Raw genomic sequence first — 25,761 nt, forward strand, 5'->3', positions numbered from 1 at the left:
GGAGAAGTGAGGAAGAGGGAGGGAGCAGAAACAGAGCGCAGAAACCGGACAAAGTTGTACTTTTTGTCTCACAACATTGTAATGCCATAATCAATTATGTGTTTCACAAGCATAAAAACGATACTGTGAGAATGTGTTACATGTACATACACATGAGGCAAGTACACTGCACCTCTTCCAACATCTATAACATCTCTCTTAAAGCACCAAACGGTGAAGAGGCATTTGTAGAACAAAGCGAAGTTGTGAAGGAAAGAGTTCCAGTTGCACTTCTCTCAACTTCAGCTGAAACAATTATTCTATCAGAGACAAAGCCTTCGCCAACCTTTGGGAAGGTGGGTGAAGTTTGATATGAGGCTTTCTATTCAAATGTGACGGTCTCCTTGACATTTTCTGTGTTGCATTGGCTGCACATCCTTGTCACATTGTTCCAAGGCGGAGAGATGCACAACGTGACCTGTTGACATTTACAAACTCATCAGGCAGAGAGAGCGATGACATTCTGTAAGAAGAAACATCTCTGCACCTACCTCCACGAAAGCTGCTTCATCTCGTTTTAATACTGAGCAAATTATGTTTGCTGTATTCATTATGAACACTACGCCAGCCTGTCTTGGAGTGGTTGGAGCCAGTCGGAGGCTAAAATACCTTCAGGGAATATGGCCAATAATGCTGCAGTGCAGCACTCTGCAGATGGTCAGACCATGTGCGTATTTTAGATATACAGATTACATGCAAGATTTAGAATCATTATGGCAAATAGATCAGTCAAAAGCCTCTGCATAGTTAAGTTCAGCAGAAATGGTGTCTCTCAAACATGCACATACTATGATACTGGCACTAAGGGTTGTTTTGACCACCACTAGAGAGCTGCTTGTATTGTGACCATAATCAAGCATGCAGAGCCATGTAGATCAATCGCAGCAGCCAAGATTACGACGCAATATTCTGTACTATCTGTATACATTATACTGCAAAGACAGACAGGGAAACATAGTACAAAGATGATGTGAGGTAACAATTGAGAACTTGTGTTTCTACAGACATTATGGAGAATTCCAGAATAGGTTGATACAAGACCATGACAAAAACAAGCTGTGAAACTCCTTTGACTTAACAGAAATGTACAACATAACATGTTAGAATTTCAAGCAAATAACGAGGTTGGGAACCTGCAAACAAAGTCTGTACATGACCTCTATGACGAATACTGAGTATAAATAAATGCACAGAGACAAGTAATTTCCTTTGTATACAGAAGGACTTCACTCTCCTTCACTTTATTGCAGCAGACATCCAGAGAATGAAGAAAAAGTGGATGGTTGGAAGTCCCAACAGGATGAGATGGGGAAACTCAAATAGACAAAAAGAAACGGCTGTGCGGTTTAGCTTCTTTGCATCCATTGGTTTAAGGGTAGATGGATTTAAGTCATTTTCTCTCAAGTCTTTGAACCAGCGGCAATCCAACAGTAAAATCATTTAGAAGTCAGGACCATTCTTCGTCAGCTTGGTGTAGTCCAAGTTCACCTTGTAGAACTATGAGAATGAAACAAAACAACATGTTCAGGACAAGCCCATATGAGATTGGAATCTGATGAATGAGGGTAGATACTCAGGAGTAGCTCAATTCTGCTTTGACTTTACAACAGTATTCATGGCTGTTAAGTGTAAAACTTGGTTTGTTATTGTGACTGACAAACTGACTGCTTGATCAGATTTGTTACTATGAAGTCAACTTTAACAAGATTATCCTGTTTTATTAATTCAAAGCCAGGATTAGCGAAATAAGACTTAGAGCACAGTGACATTTCTGGCTCAAGACACTGCTCTAAGATAAGCCATGCAACCCGCGTGTACAAGGTGACACTTACATAAGAAGCTAAGTAATGTGAAAAGATACTCTTTGTGCAATATGACGGCCCTAGTTGACTGTCTGTGCAGTATAGTGCAGTGGATTGTGTACATAGCCTTTGTTGATGTAAACCAGCTCCTTACCTTCTTGTGATTTTATGCATTTATGCATTTTCTAAAATGTTTTTTTTTTTTTTCCTTTCCTAACACCAGGGGAGCCACCCCTCCTAAATTTCGTTGTTTGGTACCTGTACTATAGCAATGACAAATAAAGTCCATTCCATTCCATTCCATTCCATAAGACCAAGGACAGACAATGGTAGGTGGCAATACATTTAAACACAAGGCATCATGCTGCAGCTGAAAAATAAACAGCAAACCTTTGACTGATGGCCAGGATCCACTCTGGTCCAGGGCTCGGGGTTGTTCTTGCGATCCCAGCTGTGGAAATGAACAAAACAGATGCCAAATTACTGATTGAGTTAATCAGTCCTAACATTAAGATCAATATGCCTGTACTTCGGCTTCGGACTGGCTTATATGTAACTATAGCTAAATAACGACAGTATGCGTTGTATGTACTGTCCCCATTTAATACAGCACCGGAGGGTAACGAGTTTGCCGTTTAATCTGGGTTGGGTTCTTACCTGACGTGCGCTCCCATGCCCAGGCGACCGAGGTACGCAAAGGACATGACCATCCCACCGCCGATGAAGACGAAGAGGGGGATCAACTAAAGAGATCACACAAGACAGTAGGTGGGATTGCATTACTTGATAGTAAATGACACCGGGTAACAAGGCACACAAGGCAAAGGCAACAATAATACATTCAAAAACAATCCTATCCTGCACCAAATCGATGTACAACCAAAAGTACACCATTGCAGACATTATGTTGCTGCGGCATATTAGCTTCGTGTTTAAAGGAAATACGGGCAACACGGGTGATTGTGGTGCTGTGTGTGTGGGTGTGTGTGTGGGTGTGTGGGTGTGTGTGTGGGTGTGTGGGTGTGTGTGTGTGTGTGTGTGTGTGTGTGTGTGTGTGTGTGTGTGTGTGTGTAACCCTCGTCCTTGACGCTCGGGGTCCACAGATTGTAGCTAGCAGGCGGCTAAAGGCTAACTAACACGGACGTCCTCGGGATTAAACCACTGTAAGCTAAGCATTTGCACTCAAACGAATTCAACAAACTAATGACTAATAATTATACTCGCAAGTACTTTTGACTAAAGTTACGTTTTTTTCGTATGCCCCAAAAACAAACCCAGCCAGGCAGGGCCTAGCTAGACATCTGGTCTACGCAGTGGAGGAATGACCTTATTCGTTTGACTTTTGATGTCCCCGTCAACTGCAAAGCATTTAACTGTGTGTGATGTCTTAGACTAAAACATATCCGATGGGGATATTGAGATGTGATATTTAGAGGGGAAATTATAACAAAAATGTCACAACAAATGTCAATGTCAATGTATACTCTGCCTGTCAGCTAGCTTGCTAACAAGTTGGCTACCACATATTTGCTCCAAGACAATTCCCAATCCCATCCCCAGTGATAAGAAAGCTTATTAAATACTTACGGCAGGGTGACTTCTCAGCTGCTTGCTGACTGTGCTCAACATTGTGGCGGTTGCTGAGGTTGACTTCTCCCAAACTGTGTACAGCGATAAACGGCTCAACCAACGTCGGCGTGTCCCGAAACCGTATCTACATGAGTTTCAACGGCGAGCGAGAGGGGGAAATCACTATGTAGGGGTCCTGCTGGGGCTGCCTGACTCATAACATTCCATACTTATACGGGTTTTATCCCTAGTAAAGGGTAGTAGATTAATTATAAGTAATAATTAATATGATGTTACATTGTATGATTTTATGAGCAGTATGCCAACGTGGTTTAATGTAACCAGAGATATCTTACCGAATTATGTTAGATTTTTTTCGTCAGGCAATGCGCAGGGCAATGCTGTAATGAAGAGCCCTCCATCTCGATCTAAAGGCAAGGCCAGGCAATATAATATGCATTACTTGTAAATGACACCGGGTAACAGGGCACCTGTTATATATGTATGTATAGCACATCATACAAGTCAATCAAATAACAATAAATAAAAAAAGTTACAATAAAAATAGGTCACCAAAAAATATACAATATACAAAATACAATAAATTAAAAGCCGAACAAAAGAAGTGCAATACAAGAACATTTTAAAAGGTTTAAAATCAACAAATAAAATCAGTCCGTTTTTAAAATACAATAAATTAAAAGCCGAACAGAACATAACAGTCTTTAACCTGTTTTTTAAAATGGATAAAGGTGGAGCTGAAGATTTTTTGCAGCAAAGTGAGTGGTGCTCACTCTTGGAACAGTTAAAAGGCCAGCCTTAGAAAGCACTAAATATGTTAGAGATGTGTTTTGGCCCTAAACCATCTAACACATTTTGCATAAAAGAGCAGATAGCTAGTTATATAAAATGAACAGAATGATGCATGTTATCATGAGGTATTTGATGTCACCTTGTCTACTGGCTGTCCATTTTCAAAGAATATTATGTATGCTTGAGCAAGTTTGTGTATAGTTTTGTATTTCATGCAATATGTAGCCTACACTCAACCATATTTGTGCACCACATCAATACTTGCAATCAATTTGTGAATGTGTTTCCACTGGCTGAGCTTAACAGAATCAGATTCAGAATCTTACTGTACAAGATTAGATTAGATTACACTTTATTGTCATCACAGAGTACAAGTACTATATAACAAAATGCAGTTTAGCATCCAACCAAAAGTGCAAATAGTGATATAAGGGCACGAATAAATAGCATGCATAAATAGAACAAGAATGGTAGTGATAGGTGACTATGCAATATACAGTAGCCTATGTGCAGAGGTAGTATTGTAAACATCAGTTTAGTTTTGAGGTATATACAGTTATGGGCTATAGTTATGAGCTATGTACAGTTAGGTAGCTAGTACAGTGAGGTAGTTTATGTACAGTATCTAATAGAGATCACATTATCCAGGGATGTGCCATCCATGTATTGTCAGTGTCATCATATTATTGTCATTTTCATTGTCATAGCCGTATCCCAAGGTGTGGGGGGGGATACCGAGTGAGTACTGAGTACTGATACAGGGTGTGTAGGGGGTGGGATTGTTTATCAGAGTGATAGCTCTGTGAAAAAGCCTGCTGGTACAGGATCTGAGGATCCTTCCTGAGTCTCGTAGAAGGTAGGGGGTCAAACAGTCTGTGGTTGGGATGCGAGGTGTCCTTGATGATGTTTGTCCATCGACACCAGGTTGCCTGAAGGGACTCGATGGAAGGAAGTTTGGTGCCAATGATGCGCTGGGTGGTTTTTACCACCCATTGCAGGGCCTTTCGGTCTAACACATTGCAGTTGCCGTACCACACTGTGTTGGTGAGGATGCTCTCAATGGTGCAGCGGTAGAAGTTGGTCAGGTTCCTGGGAGACAGCTGGGCAGAATGGCTCTGTAGCCCTCTGCCATGTTGGAATAGACAATGTCACATGGTCAAGGGTTTTGTCTCCTCTGCTGGTGGAATTTTGATAGTACAGTCCTCAGATTAGAATGGTTGAAATCCTCTGCAGTAATGACAGACATGATTGTGACAAATAAACAAGAGTAAAATAATTTGGCTTTGGTTCCTCAACATTGACATTGCAGCATTCAGATACAAAAAACGCAATAATAATAAGTAACGTAAAAAAGTAACCCTACATTGATAAAGTAATAAAGTAAGGGATTTTACAGTGGCTTCAATAGTGCAAAAATGCTGTGCAGAGTACGATGATATGAAATGCAATATAATACAGTACTGTAGTAAATTAGTCCAATGGTATACAAGTAACCAGTTATAATACTACTGCACTACTACTATAATATGTTCATTTTTGTAGTGTGCGTGGGGTTGGTTGGGGAGTGGCAGTCTTTTGTATTCTTCCAGTGTATTTCTCCAGGAGCTTGATTGCTTGAGGGAAATAGCTGTGTGTCAGCCTCTGGGCTTAGCCCCAAGGCTTCGGTGCCGTTTCCCCGACAACAATAGCTCAAACTGTTTCTGATTGGGGTGGCTGGCATCCCTAATAATCCTGAGCACCTTTCTGACACACAGCTGTCCGACTACCCAATGCAGTTCCTGTACCAGGCAGTGATGCATCCCGTCAGGAGGCTCTCGGTTGTGCCTCTGAAGAAGACCCCCAGGATCTTAGACCCTAAGCTGAACTTTTTCAGCCGAGTTGGAAACCTCAGATGGAAAAGGCGACCTTGCTTTTTTCACCACCTGGTTGGTGTATTTATCCCAGGTGAGCTTGTTGGTGATGTGAACCCCCCAGGAACTTGATGCTGTTAACCCTCTCCACAGCAGACCCCTTGATGGTGATGGGGTCTTTAGCCTGCCTCTTGAAGTCCACCACCAGCTCCTTGGTCTTGTCGGCATTGAGAGCAAGGTTATTGACATGACTGTACTGAGCCAGACGGTCAACCCCACTTCTGTAGGCCGTCTCTGTCGCCGTCGGTGATCAGGCCAATCACTGTCGTGTCGTCGGCGAACTTGATCACAGTGTTGGAGCTGTGACAGGCCACACAGTCGTGGGTGTTCAGGGAGTAGAGGAGGGGACTTAGTACACAGCCTTGGGAGGCTCCTGTGCTGATGGTCAGATGGGCGGAGGTCTTAGAGCCCATCTTCACCACTTATTTACGGTCCGACAGGAAGTCCAGGATCCAGTTGCATAGGCTGGGGTCGATGCCTAAGTCCCTGAGCTTCCTGTTGAGGGGACTATGGTGTTGAATCCTGAACTGTAGTCTACAACCACCATCGTCACATAGGAGTTTCTCTCGTCAAGGTGGGTGAGGGCTGAGTGGAGTGCTGTGGCAATAGCGTCGTCTGTCGATCTGTTTTCTCGGTAGGCAAATTGGTGAGGGTCTAGGGAGGGTGGCAGTGTTCTGCAGATCAGGAACTTGATGATCTTTTCAAAGCATTTATTCACTACGGGGGTGAGAGCAACAGGGCGCCAGTCGTTACTGGCATGTTACCTTACCCTTTTTCGGTGCTGGGATGATGGGTGACTTGAATCAGGAGGGCACTATGCCTGTGGAGAGGGAGAGGTTGAATATGGTAGTGAAGACACCAGTTAGCAGTCCTGTGCATGATTTAAGCACTTGGCCTGGAATTCCTGTCTTGCGGATGTTGATGCGCTTGAAAATCTCACACATGGCCTGGGGCGATCCAGTGTACAGAGCACACGTATACCAGCACATGTCAGCATGGGTTTGAATCTGGCCCATACCCTGCTGACATGCCCTCTCTCCCTTCTTCTTCTTCTCCTTCCTTTCCTGTCTTCACTGTATCTGTCCAATAAAAAAAGAAAAAATATGACTGCCCCACTCAGAAAAAAATTACTTAAAAAACAAAAGAAAATCTCACGCACCTGTCTTGATGTGGCTACCTGTAGCAGGTGCTAGCAATTGGATGATCTACAATTCATCTATGGCTGTGTTCCCAAATGCATTATTGCGGTCTAGATTCTAGAGCATATCCGTAATTGGTATATGCACCAGATAGAGCGCAAGAACACATTGGAACACAGACTATGATTACTAGTGCACATGCTTTTAAACTGGTGTCTCATTGTAGTTTGCCAGTATCTTTTTTTCTACGTGTTTACTTGTTTTGCATCTACAATTTTTAAACAGATTATGTTTGGGAGATTTTATTCTCACAATTTAGTATTTTTTGCCTATACAGTATATGTTACTAGCTCTCTCATAAACACACACAAGCATTTATAATGTTGAGAATTAGGAACCGGGTCATTGACAGTTTGGTGATAACCCTAAAACAGTGGGTAATCACATAAAAACACAGAAACAAACCAAATCATGTCCACATTCTTTTTAATTTCATCTGGTTGTAATTCTCTGACAGTAAACTGTACATTATGTTGGCAGGTTTTCATCTAGTTTGGCATGTAAATCGGAACATTATGCTATTCTATGATTTCCCTTTTATGTCCATGGCATCTCCTACCTACATTTCTTGAATAATAAAAAAACAAAAACAAAGAGCAAACGCTTTTTTTACAGTCAGATTGGATATACAGTAGAATACAGTATACATGATCATAAGTCCAACAGATCAACCAATCAACAGATGTTTGATGCTTGTAACTGGAATGGAGGTGTGAAGACTTAATATGGAGGTGGAGATAACATGCCCTGCTTGTGTACCGCATCATGTTCAGAACCTTGTGCATGTCTCAAAAGTCAAAGACTTGAGATCTGATAACATCTTTATTTGATTGCCTCTGCTGACTGCGCTGTGTAATGTAACTCATGTAGTGGGGTAGGATTTGCTGCAAGAGCTTTGTATGTATTTGTACAGTACAAAAAAACAAAAACAGTGAAAACCAGGCATTACTTGGTGATAAGTTCATGAAGTAAAATACTGGAGCTAAGATGTACAGGTCTGTGTTGTTCAGGATTAGTCCAGAGAGCACAGGAGCAGCCTCAACAGTCACAAGTTCTGCTAGGGCATTTCAGCAAGCTGGAGTCACACCTAATTATACACACGTGTTATCATCTTTCCTCCACTTGGCCCTCTCATTCGGTCCCGTGTCCTCTTCATATGGAGGTGGTCTTGCATTCATTCTAAGTGGATGCTGTCTAGATTAGTTCAGGAGATTACAAAAGCAATATTTCATCAACATGGTTACAAATATAGGAGAATGAGGACATAAGAAAATATAGGGGCTTCTTTCATCAACATGATTAAATTAAAACATGATAATAATATGGTAACTAACTATAACAATCCATAGGCAGGTGTGCCTGAGAAGGACGCTCACAGAGATACTGGCAATGAATTCCTGTCCATTGGACCATTGGTTGGATAGTCGTCATCACACGTGTTCCAGATAACCTTATGTTGTCTTCTTGGGTGCCTTGCCAAATTTGGCATCCAGGCTAAGACCTTAAATGAGAAATCACACAATATAGGGTTTAACCAGGGGGGCAGAGAGGAGAGCAGTGAGATGTCAGGTGCTCATCAGCCACAAATAGATCATTTATTATTCTAGGCTTTTCAGCTCTGATGGCATTTTGCCAAAGGTAGCTTGGAGGACCAGTTGTCTAAGAAGTGATGCAGTAGAGCTCAGAGTCAGGGGCATGTGGTGGAGAGTAATAGCAAGTCAGTTACAGACAAACAGATGAAGAAAAGACAACAAAGCAGGAGAGAATTATTAAGTTAGTCCATTGCTACTCACCGAGGAACACCAGAAGTGTGCCGATCCACTGCATGGTACTGATGACATTGCCGAACAAAAGGACGGAGCCGAGGATGGTGAAGAACTTCCTCGTGGTGGTGACGATAGAACAGGTGAGAGGACCAAAGTACACCACCGTCATGAAGATGAAGGTCTAAGAGGAAGAATGAATGAATGACTGTCACTATAGAAGCCCTCTGCTAGATGTCACAGCATGAGAAAGATTAGCATAAAATACAGTCGCAAGCACACACACACACACACACACACACACACACACACACACACACACACACACGTATGCATCTCAGACCAACCTGGCCTAAAGCACTGGTTAATCCAAACAGAAGAATGTTATAGAGGATGCTTGGGTAGCGCTCCGTGAAGCTCAGGAACTCCCATACCTCTCCTGTCCACAACACCCCTGTGAGAGAGAAAGAGAGAGAGAGAATGTCCTGGAAATTAGACACTTAAAAAGATTTAGCATGCAGCAAACATGATTTGTATCTCTTATGACAATTGATATTAAATTCTTAAAGTTATAGACCTTGTACCCCAATTGTATCATAAATTGAGATCATAATTGAGACAAGTTACATTTATTGAAAATACAAGAACATGTGCCATCAAACTAATGCATGCTGTGGATGAAGACATTTTGACATCTTGTATTTTCAACCAAATTTTGGTTACATGATCCAAATGAACTGTGGAATGGAGTATGGGCTCCTCCTAGTGGTAATGAGTGGTAACAGCAGCTTGATTTGCTTGAATAACAACTGAGGAAATGAATACTGTTTAGAACAAAGCCGAGGAGAGGTATTTATTTATTTGTGAGGTTGATATTTTTAAATGGTAAGTGAGGCAGAAGCTTATTTCAAAGAGAAGAAAGATGAGAACAGGAAGTTGTTAACCTAATATGAGTTGCAAAGCGCATTGAGTTGCATCTTGTAAGAAATGCGCTATACAAATACAAATTGATTTGATTTGATTTGAATATGTCTGTATTGTATTAAGTTAAAAGAGGAAACTGAAGAAAGTGAAGATACGGTATGGTAAAAAGGGTTGGGAGGTTGGGACTTTGCAGGGAAGTCCTGGGCACTTTATCAATTGTTAGTAACTTGGTTCCTCTTGTCCTCTCTTCTGTCCTCCACTCGCTTCCTTCTCAAAGAGCATTGGAGGAGAATGTCTAAGGGGAAGAACCTAGGTCTTCTCTTCTCTTCCAATGCGTTTGGAGTAATAAGTGGGTAGACAGGAGAGGATGCAAGGAATCATGCTACTAACAATTGAGGAAGGGCCCTGTAGACAAACAGTGCACACTTGGCAGAGAAGGCAGGTGACTCACCCAGTCCCAGCACTAGGGTGGACCACATGTTGATGTTGAGCATCATATGGTTGGCACTGGTCTGGAAGCGAGCTCTCATGTGGTCCTGGGCCACACCTGTCAAACCGTCCATTGTCAGAGACAGCAACTAGGATAGAGGGAGACACAGACAGAGACACTGTGGAGTGGAGACACAGACAGCTTCAAAGACACAGACAAGGTCCAGACAGGGAGACAAACAAGGGGAATAGATATAAATGACACATACGGCTGCCATCATACATACAGACAAGGAGGCTGGGACAACATAGGCCAAGACCAACTAAACTCTTGTGAGAGATATTCTATTGAATATGAGGTTATGGGTGAGACTAGTGTGAGGACAGTCGCACACTTACCAACAGAATTTCCCCAAACCCAAAATAATGGTCATCCTCGGAGGTCAAGCTCTTGTTGGGTTTATAGAGGAACAGGGCCACCCCGCTCACGATCAACAGCACACACAGGTACTTAGCCATGGGGTACTTCTTCCTCAGTATTGTTACACCGAGGATCATCACTGGGAAAGCAATAACACAGTTATCAGCAGTGTTCATCACTCATCTTTTCGGTGATGCACAATTAAATATACAGCCGGGCCCATAATCACGGTTGCATCCTCTTATAGAAAACGATGGGGCGCTGCAGAGTATCACTATTGCATACAAACCAGTGTGTGCATATTGCAACATACCATGGGGATAAGAGATAACCTTCACGTAAAAACCAAGCCTATGGACAGCATGAAACCTGTGCTGATAGGGTTAATATACATGGGAAGATATCCAAAGGTTCACAGGTGCAGGCAAAAAGAATATATTTGAACTGAGCAGACTACTACTGTATACGTAGTCTAAAGGACAACAGGCCATATAACTGCAACTGTAGGAGAGGCTGACACTGAAACGCGACACACAGCGCAAAGGCCCCTGACATTCAAGCCAGGGGCTGAGTAGTTACAATTGAAGTCGAACGTTTACATACACCGTAGCAAAATACATGTACATGCTGAGTGGCCTTTTAGGTTATGTCAATATAGGACCTGTTTTACTGTGGATATAGATACTTTGCTGTTGTTCTGGGACTGATTTGCACTTTTCACACCGAAGTATGTTCATCTCTAGGAGACAGAACACGTCTCCTTCCAGAGCGGTATGACGACTGCGTGGTCCCATGGTGTTTATAGTTGCGTACTCGTGTTTGTACAGATGAACGTGGTACCTTCAGGCGTTTGGAGATTGCTCCCAACAATGAACCAGTGAAATAATCTGTGTAATGTAAATCATTGTTGGAAAAATGACTTGTGTCATGCACAAAGTAGATGTCCTAACTGACTTAAAAACTATAGTTTGTTAACATGAATGAATCTGTGGAGTGGTTAAAAAATGTGTTTTAAGGGCGCTTAGGTGGCGTAGCGGACTAAAGGTCTTTGCACACCAATGCGTGCGTTTACGCATGCGTATTTTTTAATCCGTCATCCGAAAAAAACGTTACGCACAGAGACCTTGCACACCGGTCCGTTGCGGAGTCCGTTGCGTTTTTTTACGTTGCGAACTTTCAGGGTCTGTTGACACTCCTACTCTCCTCTCCTCTCCTAACCCTTTCGCAATACGCAACATGGAGCCTTCAAGCAGTGAGCCGAGTGAGGATGATTTTGTGCTCCTCTCACTTCTTGAAAATAGGAAAAGGAAATATTGGATCCACCCCATCCTCAGAACTCGTCGGCAGCAAGGGGAGTTTCACCTGCTAATAAAAGATCTGAGGAATTATCCACTGTTGATGGCTGAGTGGGGAAGATGCATTCATTCAGAAGTGTACAATGCACATCTCGAACATTGAAATCACTTGCGAATCTGCACTTCACACACACAGAAAGAGAGAGAGACATTCAAACCTCAAGGACAGGTTTAAATGGTAAATGGACTGCACTTATATGGATAGCACCTTATTCCAAAGCGCTTTACAATGACATCTCATTCACCCATTCCCACGCACATTCACACAACAGTGGCGACAAGTTGTCGTGTCATGCAAGGTGCCGGCCCGCTCATTGGGAGCAATTTGGGGTTCAGTCAAGTCAAGTCAAGTCAAGTCATCTTTATTTATAGAGCACATTTAAAAAGTGACGTAACTAACTGCTACTCTGTCCAAAAAAAAAAATCGGACCCAATGATCTCACTGTTTACCTCAGTGTACATTCGTACGGTGGCCAGAGTTGGCCAGAGTAAAAAAAAAACTACTCTCAAAACGCTTTTGACGGACGCGAAAAACGCAGAAAATCGAACCTGTTGCGGTTTTTTTTTTGACGGACGAAAATTACGGATTGGTGTGCAAGCGTGGTTGACACAACATGAGTTCTAATTTATTTTTTTAACGGACGTAAAAAACGCAGGTAAAAAACGCATTGGTGTGCAAGGGCCTTAAGCGTTGACCATGTATCCGCAGGGTTCCCGGTTCGATTCCGGCCGCGGACATATCCTGCATGTCATCCCTTCTCTCTCTCTCACCCATACTTCCTGTCATATCTCTACTATCTCTATCACAATAAAAAATAAAAATATGAGTGGGACTGCCCCACTCAGGGAAAAAAAAAAGTGTTTTAATGACTTCAACCTAAGTGTAAGTAAACTTCCGACTTCAACTGTACATGCTTAATACATAGCTGGGGTAGGGCTTGGCAGGAATGGCTTAAGCATATGGCAGAGAAGAGGACACAGAGAGTACAATTATTATATCACCTACCTGGAATGGGTTTACAAGATTTCCCCAGCACCTGTGACAACATGAAATAATAGGCAGCTTAGAATACAATAACAACAATCAAGCTCCAGACCAGTGGGGGCAGACATGTGCTTATTGAATTGCATGGAATGGAATGAGGAATGGTATCCTAATCACAAACACACATTTGATACCATTCCTTATTCCGTTCCATGCATTACAATGAGCCCGTCCTCTGATTTCTACATCCACCAGCCTCCTCTGCTCCAGCCAGACATAATGACAGAGAGCGCTCCAACAAGACCTAAAGAACAGTGTGCTATGAGGGAGTGAGACCTACCTGTGTGGGGTAGTTGACATACTGCAGGGCAGAGTTGCTGGATACCATGGCTCCAAGATAGGAGAGGGAACACAATCCATACAGCCAGCTCTTGGTGTGGTCTGGTTTGGAACCCTCAAAAAACTGAATCACTGATGAAGAGGAGGGATGAAAGAAATGGGTGATCAGGAGAAGAAGACAGTGGAGGCATGACTATAACATGAGACTCAACACCAACTCATACACTTCCATGGTTCTGCCCACCATTTTTTAACAAGGTGTCGCTGGATTGTACTGTATTATCAAAACCAACTTTCAAAAAGATCTTTGGAAGAGAACCATAACTTCATTAAAAATATGCATTTGGGCTTTGTAAAAACAGCCAGAGCATGATACAGTACAATGGACATGACAAAGAGGTGGAGGTGGGTTCTAAGGCCAGGAATAAAGATGGTAGTCAACTCACAGATCTTGGCGAACACAGAATTGATGATGCACTGGATGAATACCAGCGTTGTGGCATAATGGAACGTCTCCTTCTTGTCCCCCTGTCCATAGTCTCCTCGTGTGCTGGGTAAACAAGAGAAACAGCATTGTATTAAATTGACATTTTGGACATTTAGCAGACGCCTTTATCCAAAGTGACTTACAACACATTTGTTTAAGTAAGAGAATCACCTATAGATCAGTCATCACTCATCATAAGAAAAACAAATCTATGCTAGGACCAGGGGCCATTGGCAGTCACAATGCTAGAAGAAGGAAGGATTACTTTTTAAAATGATTATTATTTACAGTAGAGAAACTGGAAAAGGTGTAGTGGGGAGGGAAAGGTCTTGTATTTGTATGTCTCTTGGTCTGTATGTGGATGTCCAACCACATTGGTATACATTATAACGAGGGAAGTGTTTCAATAATATCTGTACAGAGAGAGGTATAGAGATAACAATGTTAGTTGAGAAGAAAGATCCATTTCAACTAAGACTATGGCCTGAGTAAGTGTGTCACCCACTAGATCCAAAACAAAATAACTTGTAACAAGATATGGTCCCTCTCCCCATCTAGTGACATACCAGTGGAGTCACGACTCATTGAGGCTACAGGACACCCTCCTTCTTGACTCCCCTTTCTCTCTCCTAATAATAGTAGTCTTACGTTCTGTGGAATTGGCCACATCTAAGCTAATAGTTCACAGGGGTTTGGTTTAAAGCTACATAATCAATAATCAGCTGAATGAATAAGCAAGAAGCAGTTGAGACGATGGTGGATTAGTGTGCCCTTGAGTAAGGCACTTAGCCCTCAGTTACTCCAGGGGGAATGTCCCTGTAATGCGTAATTGTAAATCGCTTTGGATTAAAAAGCGTCTGCTAAATGGCAAAATTAATTAATTAAAATTACGATGGCCCATTGCCCATGTCAGACTATAGCGACGTGTAATTCAATGTGTGGCTGTCATGAAACTCGGTTGTTGGACAACGAATGAACAACTGTGAAACATGATCATATTTCATTGTGTCCCAGAAAGACAGTTAGTTAGTTAATACCACATCTCATGATCGGTCTGCTTACTTACATGGTCTCTTGCAGTATGCCGTAGTAAAAATAACAAACGAAGACTCCGAGGAAACAGACAAGGAATCGTACACGTTCGTTCTGCAGGAGTGATCCCTGCCTCCCCGCTCCCCTGGCCGGTGCCATGCTGTCCTCTCCTAGCCCGGGTATGGACACCGATATAGCCCCGCTCCCCGCGCCCCGCAAGCCCACGTCCCGCTCCACTATCCCGCAAGTCACAAGCCCGGAAATGATGACACTGTCTGTACCCCAACCACGGGGCAGATCACCGTTAGAATATCCGTCTCTTATCTCTCTCCTCGATTTCCCTTTAAAGAAAATGCACCGTTTTTTTTATTATTATTGGGTTGGTTTGGTTTGCTAGCTAGACATTACAAAATGAACATCGTTCATTTGTTATGTCAACCCCCTTTGGCGCTTTCCAAAACCGAATATGATCGATCATGTCCCGGGACAGGTTTTATTTCAAAAAGCATCCCATGTCCCGAGCGAAATACTGGGGAGTTTTTAAGTCAAAGACCGTTGTTGTATACGGTCTCTCTGGTTTGAGATGTTTTCCACAGTAATTAATTGTGCGTCAGGGGGGGGGAAACGGTTCAAGGACCTGAGTTGAGTCAGAAACATGCCTGTGCGGCTCTGGAGGATGTCTTGGCGGAGCAGCATGCACACGCAACGGTTTGATACAAGAATGACTGTATGCATGAAGCATATACTTTAATGTCGTCTGTGTGCAGTAGTAGTTTTAGTAGTTTGCAGTTAAGCTGTAAACTAGACCCTGGCATCGTTCATTCATATATTGATTAAATGCGCCATATATCCTCAAAGATCTTCCCCCTATCTTTAGCGCGAAAACGAACCCAAGATCCACATAGTTCGATAATTCACGTATTCATATTTCAATTATTCATTATTTTTTGGGATTCATGAATGCTCATACAATGGCAGTCTGCACGGACTTCTAATGAAAATGTATGGGGGCTTTCCTCTAAATCGTCGCGTGCCTTTTTGTCGTCCTAGGATGTGGATGGATTTTATTGGTCCAAATAAGGCGATAAAGAACTGGATTCGGCCAATTATATAGACAGTTGAGCGAAAAGGGCGGGGCCTATGGTGGAGAAGCACTGACGCACGTGTCCAAGACAAATATGACAACAAAGAGGACACACAGGTTGGCATCATGGAGACACAGGGGCTCAGGTTTCAGCATGGGTGGGACAACTTGTTTTATAACGGCATTCCTCCTCGCCCCCACACACTTTTTATCCAATAAATGTTGATGGTGGCCCAAGCGCATCCTTGGAGCCTCGCGATTGCAAAGGCCCCCCATATAAGTGTTATACAACATATTATTTTGTTTACTGTAATGTTACTGGATGCCAACACCACAGCATCGCCAACAAGCTGGCCTCGGCCTTCATTTAGCGGGTGCCTCTTCTTTACCACTGCTAGATTCCAGTTGGAAAACGGCATGTCAATCGCTCAATATTGGAGTTAAAGGGGTGATTTTAGTATCATAGTAAATGTGAGATTCGGCTCCTTTTCAGCAGTAACTTCATTGGATGTTACATTCGAAGAAAACCATTAGCTTTAAATTGGCAGAAAATATACATCAATGGTTTGCTGTATTGCTCTATTGCTCTAATCTTCCAACAATTAACTACATAAGCATTGTACTCAACTGATTTTCATGGTTTATTTCCCCATTTAATATTAGTGTCCAACTAAAATGCTTGAACAACTTTGAACATAGTAACATACATAATAAATGGAAAACATGTTTGATACAAAAAGGTATCAGGTAAACAAACAGGTAGTTAAACATGTCCAACACTTGGGGGAAAACAGTTCACAAATTATTCAGATTGTTCATTTTCTCATCAGAACGGACAAGAGGACAATGTTCATGTTTGACACAACATGTGTTTGAACTCAAAGCTGCATTTCAAACAATAAACCAGCGTTTCATTAAATACGGACATTATGGCACCTCTGAGCATGAACAGCCACTATAATGCCACAAAGACACTGTCAACCTGAACAGGAAGAAATTAAATCATGTAATGAACAAAGCAAACACTGGTAAACTAGACTAATAGTACTCACAAAGCAACTGTAAACCTCTCTACTACGTCATAATGAACATTTACGTAACAGATTAAATGAACACAGAAACACATCCGCCCCACCCCCGATGCAAAGTACAATAACCTTTTTTTAAACCCTTTCTCATCTATGGGATAAGAGAGCATGAAAAGAATAGAACATATTTCATATCTTCCTTCAGAAGACATTTACATACATCTCAAAAGTAAGTTCCAGAACAAATTCATTTTGTTTTAACATCAACATAGCCTGCCATTTATTCTATTGGGCCCTTACTTGTAAATCACATACATTAAGGTTAAAGTTAAGAGTTGGTTCCAACTTAATGATAACATGTTGGCAACAAAAGCCCTAGTTGGCCTTGGAGAGGTATAACGGCTACATTGCATTAGCTGCATTGTTGATCTTGGCATGCATCTATTCACTATCATTTCTAAGTGCTAGTAATTGAGATTTTGAGATTCACTTCGTATGACACACCAATTTGGCTTTGCAGTAAATCAAAATGTTCACAGTCACAAACAGGTTTGAAATGAAAAGACTGACTTGGCAGGACCATGTAACATTTTTGGCCGTCACACAAACCTGTGGGGGATTGCACAGCGTAGTGTGGAGTGGAGACGACATCATGTGAGGTTAAATGTGAACACTTGTGTGTCAGACATCCCAGATAACCAAAAAACAAGACACATGGGAAGGCAGCTTCATGAAATTCATGCTTTTAAATGTTACTGTGGTATTAAAAGCTTTCGAGCACAACTGAGATAGAATTTGGGTTCTAAATCAAGTGTAAGTGCTGATTAGTCATATATTGAACAGCACAGCTATGACTCCCCTGCTCCCCTGTGGCAGTTGTGACCATCACAACATCAGTCAAATTGTGAAATTCATTTTTCATCAAAGCAAAGCTAATATGTGTTTTATCAAAATATAACATCAAATTCAAATTCATCAAAATTCACAAAAAAGTATATTTGCCCCCTTGAACACTGGCATCATCACCTTAACTTTTGAGCACAGATAAAACAATCACATGCCAAATCATATCACATGCCACCTGGCAAGAGAAAATGACATGTTGTAAATTGATATATCAAAAGGAGGTGACATACAGCGGTCCCTCTGAGGTCCAATCAGGAAAGTGCACCAATAGCAGAGTTTATCCTGAGTCTCACAGAGACACCGTAGACACACACTCCTTCTGGTTTTGTTGATCTTGCGACTCTTCGTTGTCACAACAGTCGTTGACAGAAAGTGGCAGCCATTGTCACCTTCTCTCCTATGAGAACACATTCATGTCTTCTCCGGTCTCCAAATAATCCTGCATCCCCCCCCGCCCCCCTCCCAGCATGGAGGTTCAGTCCTGAAAGGTTCCACTCAGGTAGCCTCCAACTGCATGTCCAGCTGCCTGGTAGGAGGCAGAGCCTTGACCTGAGCAGCCAGTGACTGGTGAGACTGACAGGCCGTGGAACAGGAGGTCCATGGAGGGCAGGAGGGGCTTCAGCAGGCTGACTGGACAGAAGGCAGAGCCTCCATGGGGGGTGAAGTTCACCTTGTTGGGGTCAGGGCGGGATGGCAGGAGGACAGGTTCACCCGGGCTTGGAGAGCTAGGGGTGGGGAGAGGGAGAAGAGAGAAAGACATAATACTTTATATTTTTATAAATAGTCATCATTTATTTTATTATTATATTGCTGTCTGTGTCTTTATGTCTTATGCACCAACCACACCAAGTAAATGTCCTGTATATGCTAATATACTTAATAATAATTAGTATAAGTATAAAATAGTATAAGTATAAAAATAAAAAAGAATTCTGATTCTGACACCAACTTTGTGTGTGTGTGTGTGTGTGTGTGTGTGTGTACACCTTTCAAACATTACTCACATTGCCTCCTCACACACACGCACTCGCTCACAGCCCTCTGGTGGCTCCCTCTGAAAAGAGTAGGTCTTGTTGGGACGGGGGGAGGAGGCGGGCTGCAGTAGGGAGGGGTCCAGAGCAACTGGAGGGGGTGATGAAGAGGAGCACAGGGTCTCACAGTCCACTGGGTCTACACAGAGAGGAGACGGAGATATAATAATCCTACTTTCAAACACAATACTATACTACTGTAAGGCTCATACTACATGACTTAAAATACAGTACAGTCAAATCAACCATTCGCCCACCTGGCTCTCCCATGGGACAGGGAGACTGGGGGCGAGAGAGGAGGGCCAGGTCCAAGGGGCAGGGAGACTGGGATGGAGAGAGGAGGGTAGGGTCCAAAGAGGCAGGGGATGGGTCACTCTGAGAGCCACTGCTGCATCTCAGGGCAGGAACCGGAGCCCTGTGGCCATCTGGGACATCTAGAATCTAATCAGGGAAAACAGTGAGACAACTTAATTGCCGAAACACTGGGTGTGGGTTTCAGCGACAAACTAGGATGAAGACAATTGGGGAAATAGTTACAGCTGATCAAGAAAGCAGGATTGAGGTCATGGCTCTGAAAGGGAGGCACTTGAAAGGCAACAGTAGATATGAGCAAGGATTGGGTCATAGTTTAGTCATGGCCGTTTACAGGTGCAGGCCTACATTTCAACATGCTCACCTTGTGCTGGTCCTCAGGCATCCCAGACACAAAGACCCCCTCCAACTCCAGGTTGAGACCCTCTACACTGCGCCGCAGCCGGGAGGCCAGCCTGCTTAGGGGCATCAGGGGAACAGTCTGGGGATTGACACCAAGCACATTATGATATTAAAGCGTGTGTGTGTGTGTGTGTGTGTGTATCTGCATGTAGGCCAGGGTGTGTTAAGAGTGTACTTTATATTACTTTTATATATGAATACAGAGAGGCATGAGTGTGAGGGAGGTAATGTGTACAGGACCTTGTGGGTCTGTGTGTGTGTGTGTGTGTGTGTGTGTGTGTGTGTGTGTGTGTGTGTGTGTGTGTGTGTGTGTATTTCTGTAAATGCATGGCAGTTGTGCTGGCAGCCAGCTGCCCCTAAGAAAAGCAGTGCTGTTTTTATATCACTGTTGCTAGCTCCTCCCTACTCTGCCAGAGAAACCAAGCAAAACAGCAGTGAATAGGACTACTCTTAAAGGGATAGATACTTTAGCCAACACCAAAAAAGTGATTAGGAAACAACAACAAAAGGTTCAACATGTGTACCTGAACCACCTGTCAGTAACATCCACAAATGTAGAACTTTGTGTTTCCTAATCTCTCCCATTGTCTTTCGTGGCTTAAGTCGGGCCAATATACTACTTTCAAGGTAAGAAACCATCTGACTGAGTGAACTATCTCTTTTTTTTAACACCCTCTACTACTCTCTGCACACATCAAGTCATTTCTCTCTCATTTGGGACATTCTAATCAAATTTCAATATTACTTTTTCCTTAAATTAAAAACACACAATTCATAATACAAAAATTGAGCAAAGTGTGTGGGCTGTATCAGGGTTGGCTCTCAGAAACATGCAGTCAGATACGTCACAGGGCCATGTGGGAGTGCTGGGCCTGGGGTACCTGAGTGGCACCTGGTGCATGGCCTCCAGGTAGGGGGTGGTGGGGACGCTCATACCCCCCAGAGGGCGGGGCATGGCGGGAGCGCTTCTGCAGCTGGTGCCTGAGCTTGGCCACCTAAGGGCAATACAGAGAGAGGGGTGGGGCAAGAGTTAGTGCTTTTCTTTTTCAAAGGGGAGAGAGGAGGAATAATTCAACAAAAGGGGGGGGGGGGGGGTTAGGGGGTTAACAGAGGATGGTTCGTGACAACAGCAGAGCAAAAATAGAATCGTCTCTTAATTCTACTGGTGTGTGGTGAGCATGATGCATTTTGAATGACAAGACCTTTGCTCAAAGACATTTTCAAACATTAGGAGGAACTTGCCTCCCTCAAGTGTTCCGCACTGCCCCATGATGCCGAGCGCTTGTGTCCGCCGACACTTCTTCTCCCCCTGGTCTCCTCGGCCCAGGAGCTGGGAGTCTACGGACAGAACAGAGAGAGGGCCATCAGCACAGTAGTCAGACATAGTTGCATATAAACTCTACTTTCTATAGAAAAATAATACAGAATACACATCAAATACAGATCTTTAGTTTAAACCTTTGGCCATTTCAGTAGGAGTCCAGTTCGAGAGCATTATGCACTTGTTGGCCATCCAACCACACACTGGTGACTTCATTTAGGAAGTCATCAAGGTCAACCTTTTTGAGGGACACTGTAGAGCAGTAAATCGTTTTTTTTCTCATGTTTCATTTGACACCTATGGAAGTGAGAGTAGCACCGGAGCTACGCCTGCTTGGTTTGACAGAAGTGGAGTCCCACAGCTGTCCTGACACACATGGTCACATGCACACAGCTGTGCAGATGCAGGCAAGGAGAAAAACACTGTTGTAACAAACAAAAACCAAAAAACATGAAAACCACAGCACAGCATTAAGCAAACAACAGCTGTATAACTTAAAGCAATACACAAACACTCATATCAACAGCTAGGCCTATACACACACACACACAACACTTCACAAAAACAGACAAACAAACTTCATATAAAGCGCGACCTGTCGACAGGATGAATTTCCCGCGCCTCCTTCATTCATCACAAAGCATCTCTTAACATTCAACATGCAAGAGGATGAAGGAGGGAGAGAGAGAGAGAGCGCCACCCTTCCCAATGGCATGTCCGTACCGTCATGGCACCGGCTCCTGCTCCCCTACCCACAAGGCCCGGAGTGAGCGTTGCCGGCAGCTGAGAAGAAGCAAGTGTGTGGCGGCTCATCAGATGTGCATGTGCTGTGCTGGGCTACCAGTACCAGGCAGTCCCTGCCGTCGTCTCCACACTCCTGTTCACTGTTCAGCTGTTTCACACACACACACACACACACACACACACACACACGCACACGCACTCCGCCTGAGAAGGATCTGCCTGCCGTTGTCCTACTCTTGGTCAATCCGTTTCCTCTGGTGTCTCATGTCCCAAGGCTGTAGCTTTCCTCTCTGAGTCTCTGTAGCCCTTCATCCAAAGCACTGGGCTCTCGTAAGTCCTCTCTGGTCAAAAATGTCTTGCAGTGTCACGCACTGATGTCATTGAACACAGTGGCAGGGGGCCATACATTTAAATAAAAAAGCTTAACACCATCTTGTGAACCCATAGCCAGTCAGCCTGGCTAAATAAGTGCAAGAAGGACACTAGTCAGGCACACAGGGACGCCGGTGTAGTATTACATCTCCAGCCACCCCCTTCCCAAAACATGAACTGGGAGATCACGGGACACAAGCCTATAAAAAGATGCCGGCTCAAGAGGTGGGCATTTCTGGATGACGTGTCTAATGTTTCACAGGGGCCAATTCAGTCTTGTGTTTGACCAGTTGGACTTCATATACTGAAATATGTATACAAATTGTGTCATTTCTAAATGGTGAAACCAATACAGTACAAAAAAAACTAAAATAAAAGCTGACAACCTACAGTATACTTTAACCTCTTAGTAATTGTTTTGAGTAGAAAGAAAATGAAAAAGAATAAAGATGGTTTTCTGTCCCAATAATTAGGTAGGTCACAGTATGTGTGCATTCAAGAGCAATTTCAGATGCAACAAAGACATTATGAGTCTGTTTCCCCAAAAAAAATCCACCAGAGTGTGGCTGTATGAGAAAATCAGGCCATGTAGCTACTCTAGAAAGGGGATAATGGCTGACAAAAGGAGACAGTTATATTGTTTTAAGTAAAGCAGAAGAGTATGCCATGGGGGGGGGTATGGTAGGTGTTGGGGTGGGTAGGGCCTGGGGTGTCTGTATAATGAGGTTGGGAGGGGTCTGCTCTGCACAATGGAGGACAGGGAGGCTTGTTCAGTCTTAACTGTGTCAATGCAGTGGAGGGTGGTTATGCTAGCTGAGGCTTTGTGCACTGGGTAGTGTGTGTGTGTGTGTGTGTGTGTGTGTGTGTGTGTGTGTGTGTGTGTGTGTGTGCGGGGGGGGGGGGGGTGTAGATACAGTAGAGAAGGGCACAGGGTTGAAAAGAACAAAACAACTGTTTCCAGTTGGCTGCCTTCCACTGTGAGCTTCAATCTGGAACCGCTAGACACCTGCAGAGCCAACCTCAGATAACCTCACTGTAAGGCCTTCAAAACATCGAAAATAGGCCAACAGTATTTTACATCACATAACCTTATCCAATGACGAGTCTCACCATTCAAGCAACGATAGGTAACATTTCAATACAGATACGTCACGATAATATCCCTCTGTCATGTCTACCCGAGTTAATAGCAGTCAATGACATTTCAATGTTGACCTCACCTGTGTGGCCTTGTCATTGACACAGGTGAATCCTTGGTTCTCTATCTCCTTGGGCCACTGACCCTGCAGGTATGGTCCAACTATGGTATCCAAGGATAGGGTGCGGCGAATGGTTGGCTTTGGGGGGCGGGACTTGGTCCTTTCAGCTTATGGTAACAGAAAAAAGACATAGGCCTATTAAATGATGGCCTACAGAGTCGGATTTATGCTGCTTGTCAATTAGTAGGGATGCAATTGCTATTATTTTGTGTAACAGTGCCTCAGTATGACAAATGTCTGGCAAACTCTTACAAGCTCCATCATGCTCAGCAACGTACATGGAGCAAAGATTGTCACGTCATAAAAAAGGCTCAAAACTACCACAACACTAGTAGGGGGAGGGCATCTGGGCCTCCACCCGCCTCCCCCTCCCCCCAAAATGCTTGGTGAACATGTAGCACAAGTAGGTGTGTGTGTTTGTGTTGGCAGCTCTTTGTTATCTCTGGCAGGTGCGAGCCAAGCCACTGAGCCTCGAGCAAAACCATCTAAGACAAGTTGCACAAGACTGGCAATGGGTCCACTTCTGCAACATAGACCACCCCATCTATTCTCTCCCCACAAATACCACTTCCCTCCACCCCACTTCCCAGGGCAGACAGGATGTAAAAATAAACACCACGGCACACACACTAGAGTTATTTTGTTATAATTGGAGCACCCAGGGGATTACAGGGCACACAGATCAAAACAAAGGTTCCTTTTTAACCCACAGCTCGGTTGGCATGACACATGCAACAGAGGTCAGAGGTCAAAGTGAGGAGGGGTGATAAAGTATGCAAATCACATCAACTTGACAAGACGCAAACACCTTAGCTGGAGCCAGTATGAATGCAAGACTTATTTCAGGAGAAATAATTTGGACCATGCATAACACATTCGGTTGTTAAAGCCACAAAAACAGAAATTCACAACGAAATTACAATTATTTTACCTCATGATTTCTCGTTTGTGATGTAAATAAACTATGCTGAGATGTATTTGTTTGTTTATAAAACAAACAAAAAAGAAGAGAATTTCTGACTATAAAATTGATGTCCCCGTCAAACAGAAGAAAAAAATATTATTTTCTGACAGGAACATTTTGGATAAAGTACTAAAGCAGGGCTCCAGACAGAAAACCATTCATGACAGGGCAACTTCTATTGCTTAAACAATAATAACTACCAACAACACTTGCTTTCACATTCCCAAATTGCCATACTATCACATCTGACACAAATGAACATGTGTATAGCACCGATGTATTCTAGCATGTGGCATATTTACCCGTCGTGGCATCTTTGCAGCGCGGTAGGGGTTTATTGTGGAGCTGGAATGGGACCGTGGCTCGGAGGGGCTGGGGACAAGCCGGGTTAACCCCCCGAACCGCTCCGCTTCTGCACGACATCCCCCAACTGGCCCAAGTACAAACTAGCAGCCGACCACACTTCACAACTTTTAGAGGCGATCGTATCAACGATCAACAACAAGTCGTTTAGCTAACCTCTTCTTCTTTGATTGAAACTAAATTCAAAGCAATTATTAAAAGTGTTTCAAACTTTATTTTCGATGGCTATCCAATATTATGATTAGCCTCTTTGCTAACCAGCCTGCCTGCTTTCTTTTGTGATGAACATGATTTCCTACTAACTTTTCTCTCGAGCTCAAAACCCATAAAATATAGAATCCTTGTAATTAATGATAGAATTAAACAATACTATAAACCGAACGTAATAGTTTGCTCAACTTTAGTTCATGAAGATTGAACAAACTGTCCGCACACTACGCTGAGAAATGATTAACAATTCCTCTTGTCTGCAAACTGACAACAGCTCCACTACATTCTCGTGTCCAATTTACTTTACAAGGGGCGTGGCGAAGGGCAAATTCTTCATCTGGTTGGCTACTGAAAAATACTACTGAAAATCTATTGGTCGTAAACTCTGTCTACCAATCAAGGGTCAGCCTCGAAACCTACTGTTACTACCCACTTTGTTAAAAAAACAGCACCAGCGTGTACCGTCGACCTCTCCATCTGCTCTCACAACACACATTCACATTCCTCCCTCACATTCAAATCGAGCATTTCACCAAAATCTAACGTCCGTATTTTTTTGTGTAAAAAATATTACTATTTACTATTATTATATTATTATATTATTATTATATTATATTATTATTATAATAATATTATTATTATATTATTATTATTTACTATTAATATTAATATTACTATTTACTATTTTTTAGTGTAAA

At 43.0% G+C, this 25,761-nt stretch overlaps 3 protein-coding genes across 3 annotated transcripts; all 3 read right to left on the bottom strand.

Annotated features, from left to right (window-relative positions):
* Positions 1-1,248: 1,248 nt before the first annotated feature.
* On the bottom strand, positions 1,249-3,572 carry ndufa4a (NDUFA4 mitochondrial complex associated a). Its single transcript, XM_080524021.1, has 4 exons — positions 3,429-3,572; positions 2,499-2,584; positions 2,232-2,292; positions 1,249-1,536 (listed from the first exon to the last, which is right to left on the bottom strand). Exons 1-4 carry the CDS (start codon positions 3,468-3,470, stop codon positions 1,480-1,482), a joined length of 246 nt encoding a protein of 81 aa, XP_080380147.1. The 5' UTR covers positions 3,471-3,572; the 3' UTR covers positions 1,249-1,479.
* Positions 3,573-7,741: 4,169 nt separating this feature from the next.
* Positions 7,742-15,651, bottom strand: slc35b1 (solute carrier family 35 member B1). The gene is made up of 9 exons (XM_080522552.1): positions 15,102-15,651; positions 13,995-14,098; positions 13,550-13,680; positions 13,231-13,261; positions 10,848-11,008; positions 10,471-10,597; positions 9,443-9,549; positions 9,126-9,279; positions 7,742-8,833 (listed from the first exon to the last, which is right to left on the bottom strand). The coding sequence occupies exons 1-9, from the start codon at positions 15,224-15,226 to the stop codon at positions 8,784-8,786; spliced, it is 990 nt and encodes a 329-aa protein (XP_080378678.1). The 5' UTR covers positions 15,227-15,651; the 3' UTR covers positions 7,742-8,783.
* A 2,909-nt stretch (positions 15,652-18,560) lies between these two features.
* On the bottom strand, positions 18,561-24,913 carry fam117aa (family with sequence similarity 117 member Aa; the record flags this gene model as incomplete). Its single annotated transcript, XM_080523381.1, has 8 exons — positions 18,561-18,810; positions 19,090-19,255; positions 19,374-19,557; positions 19,793-19,909; positions 20,712-20,825; positions 21,073-21,168; positions 23,488-23,633; positions 24,793-24,913. The coding sequence occupies 8 exons, from the start codon at positions 24,911-24,913 to the stop codon at positions 18,561-18,563; spliced, it is 1,194 nt and encodes a 397-aa protein (XP_080379507.1).
* Positions 24,914-25,761: the final 848 nt, after the last annotated feature.

Source organism: Nansenia antarctica, assembly GCF_963989245.1.
Source record: "Nansenia antarctica genome assembly, chromosome: 2".
Classification (NCBI taxonomy): Eukaryota; Metazoa; Chordata; class Actinopteri; order Argentiniformes; family Microstomatidae; genus Nansenia; species Nansenia antarctica.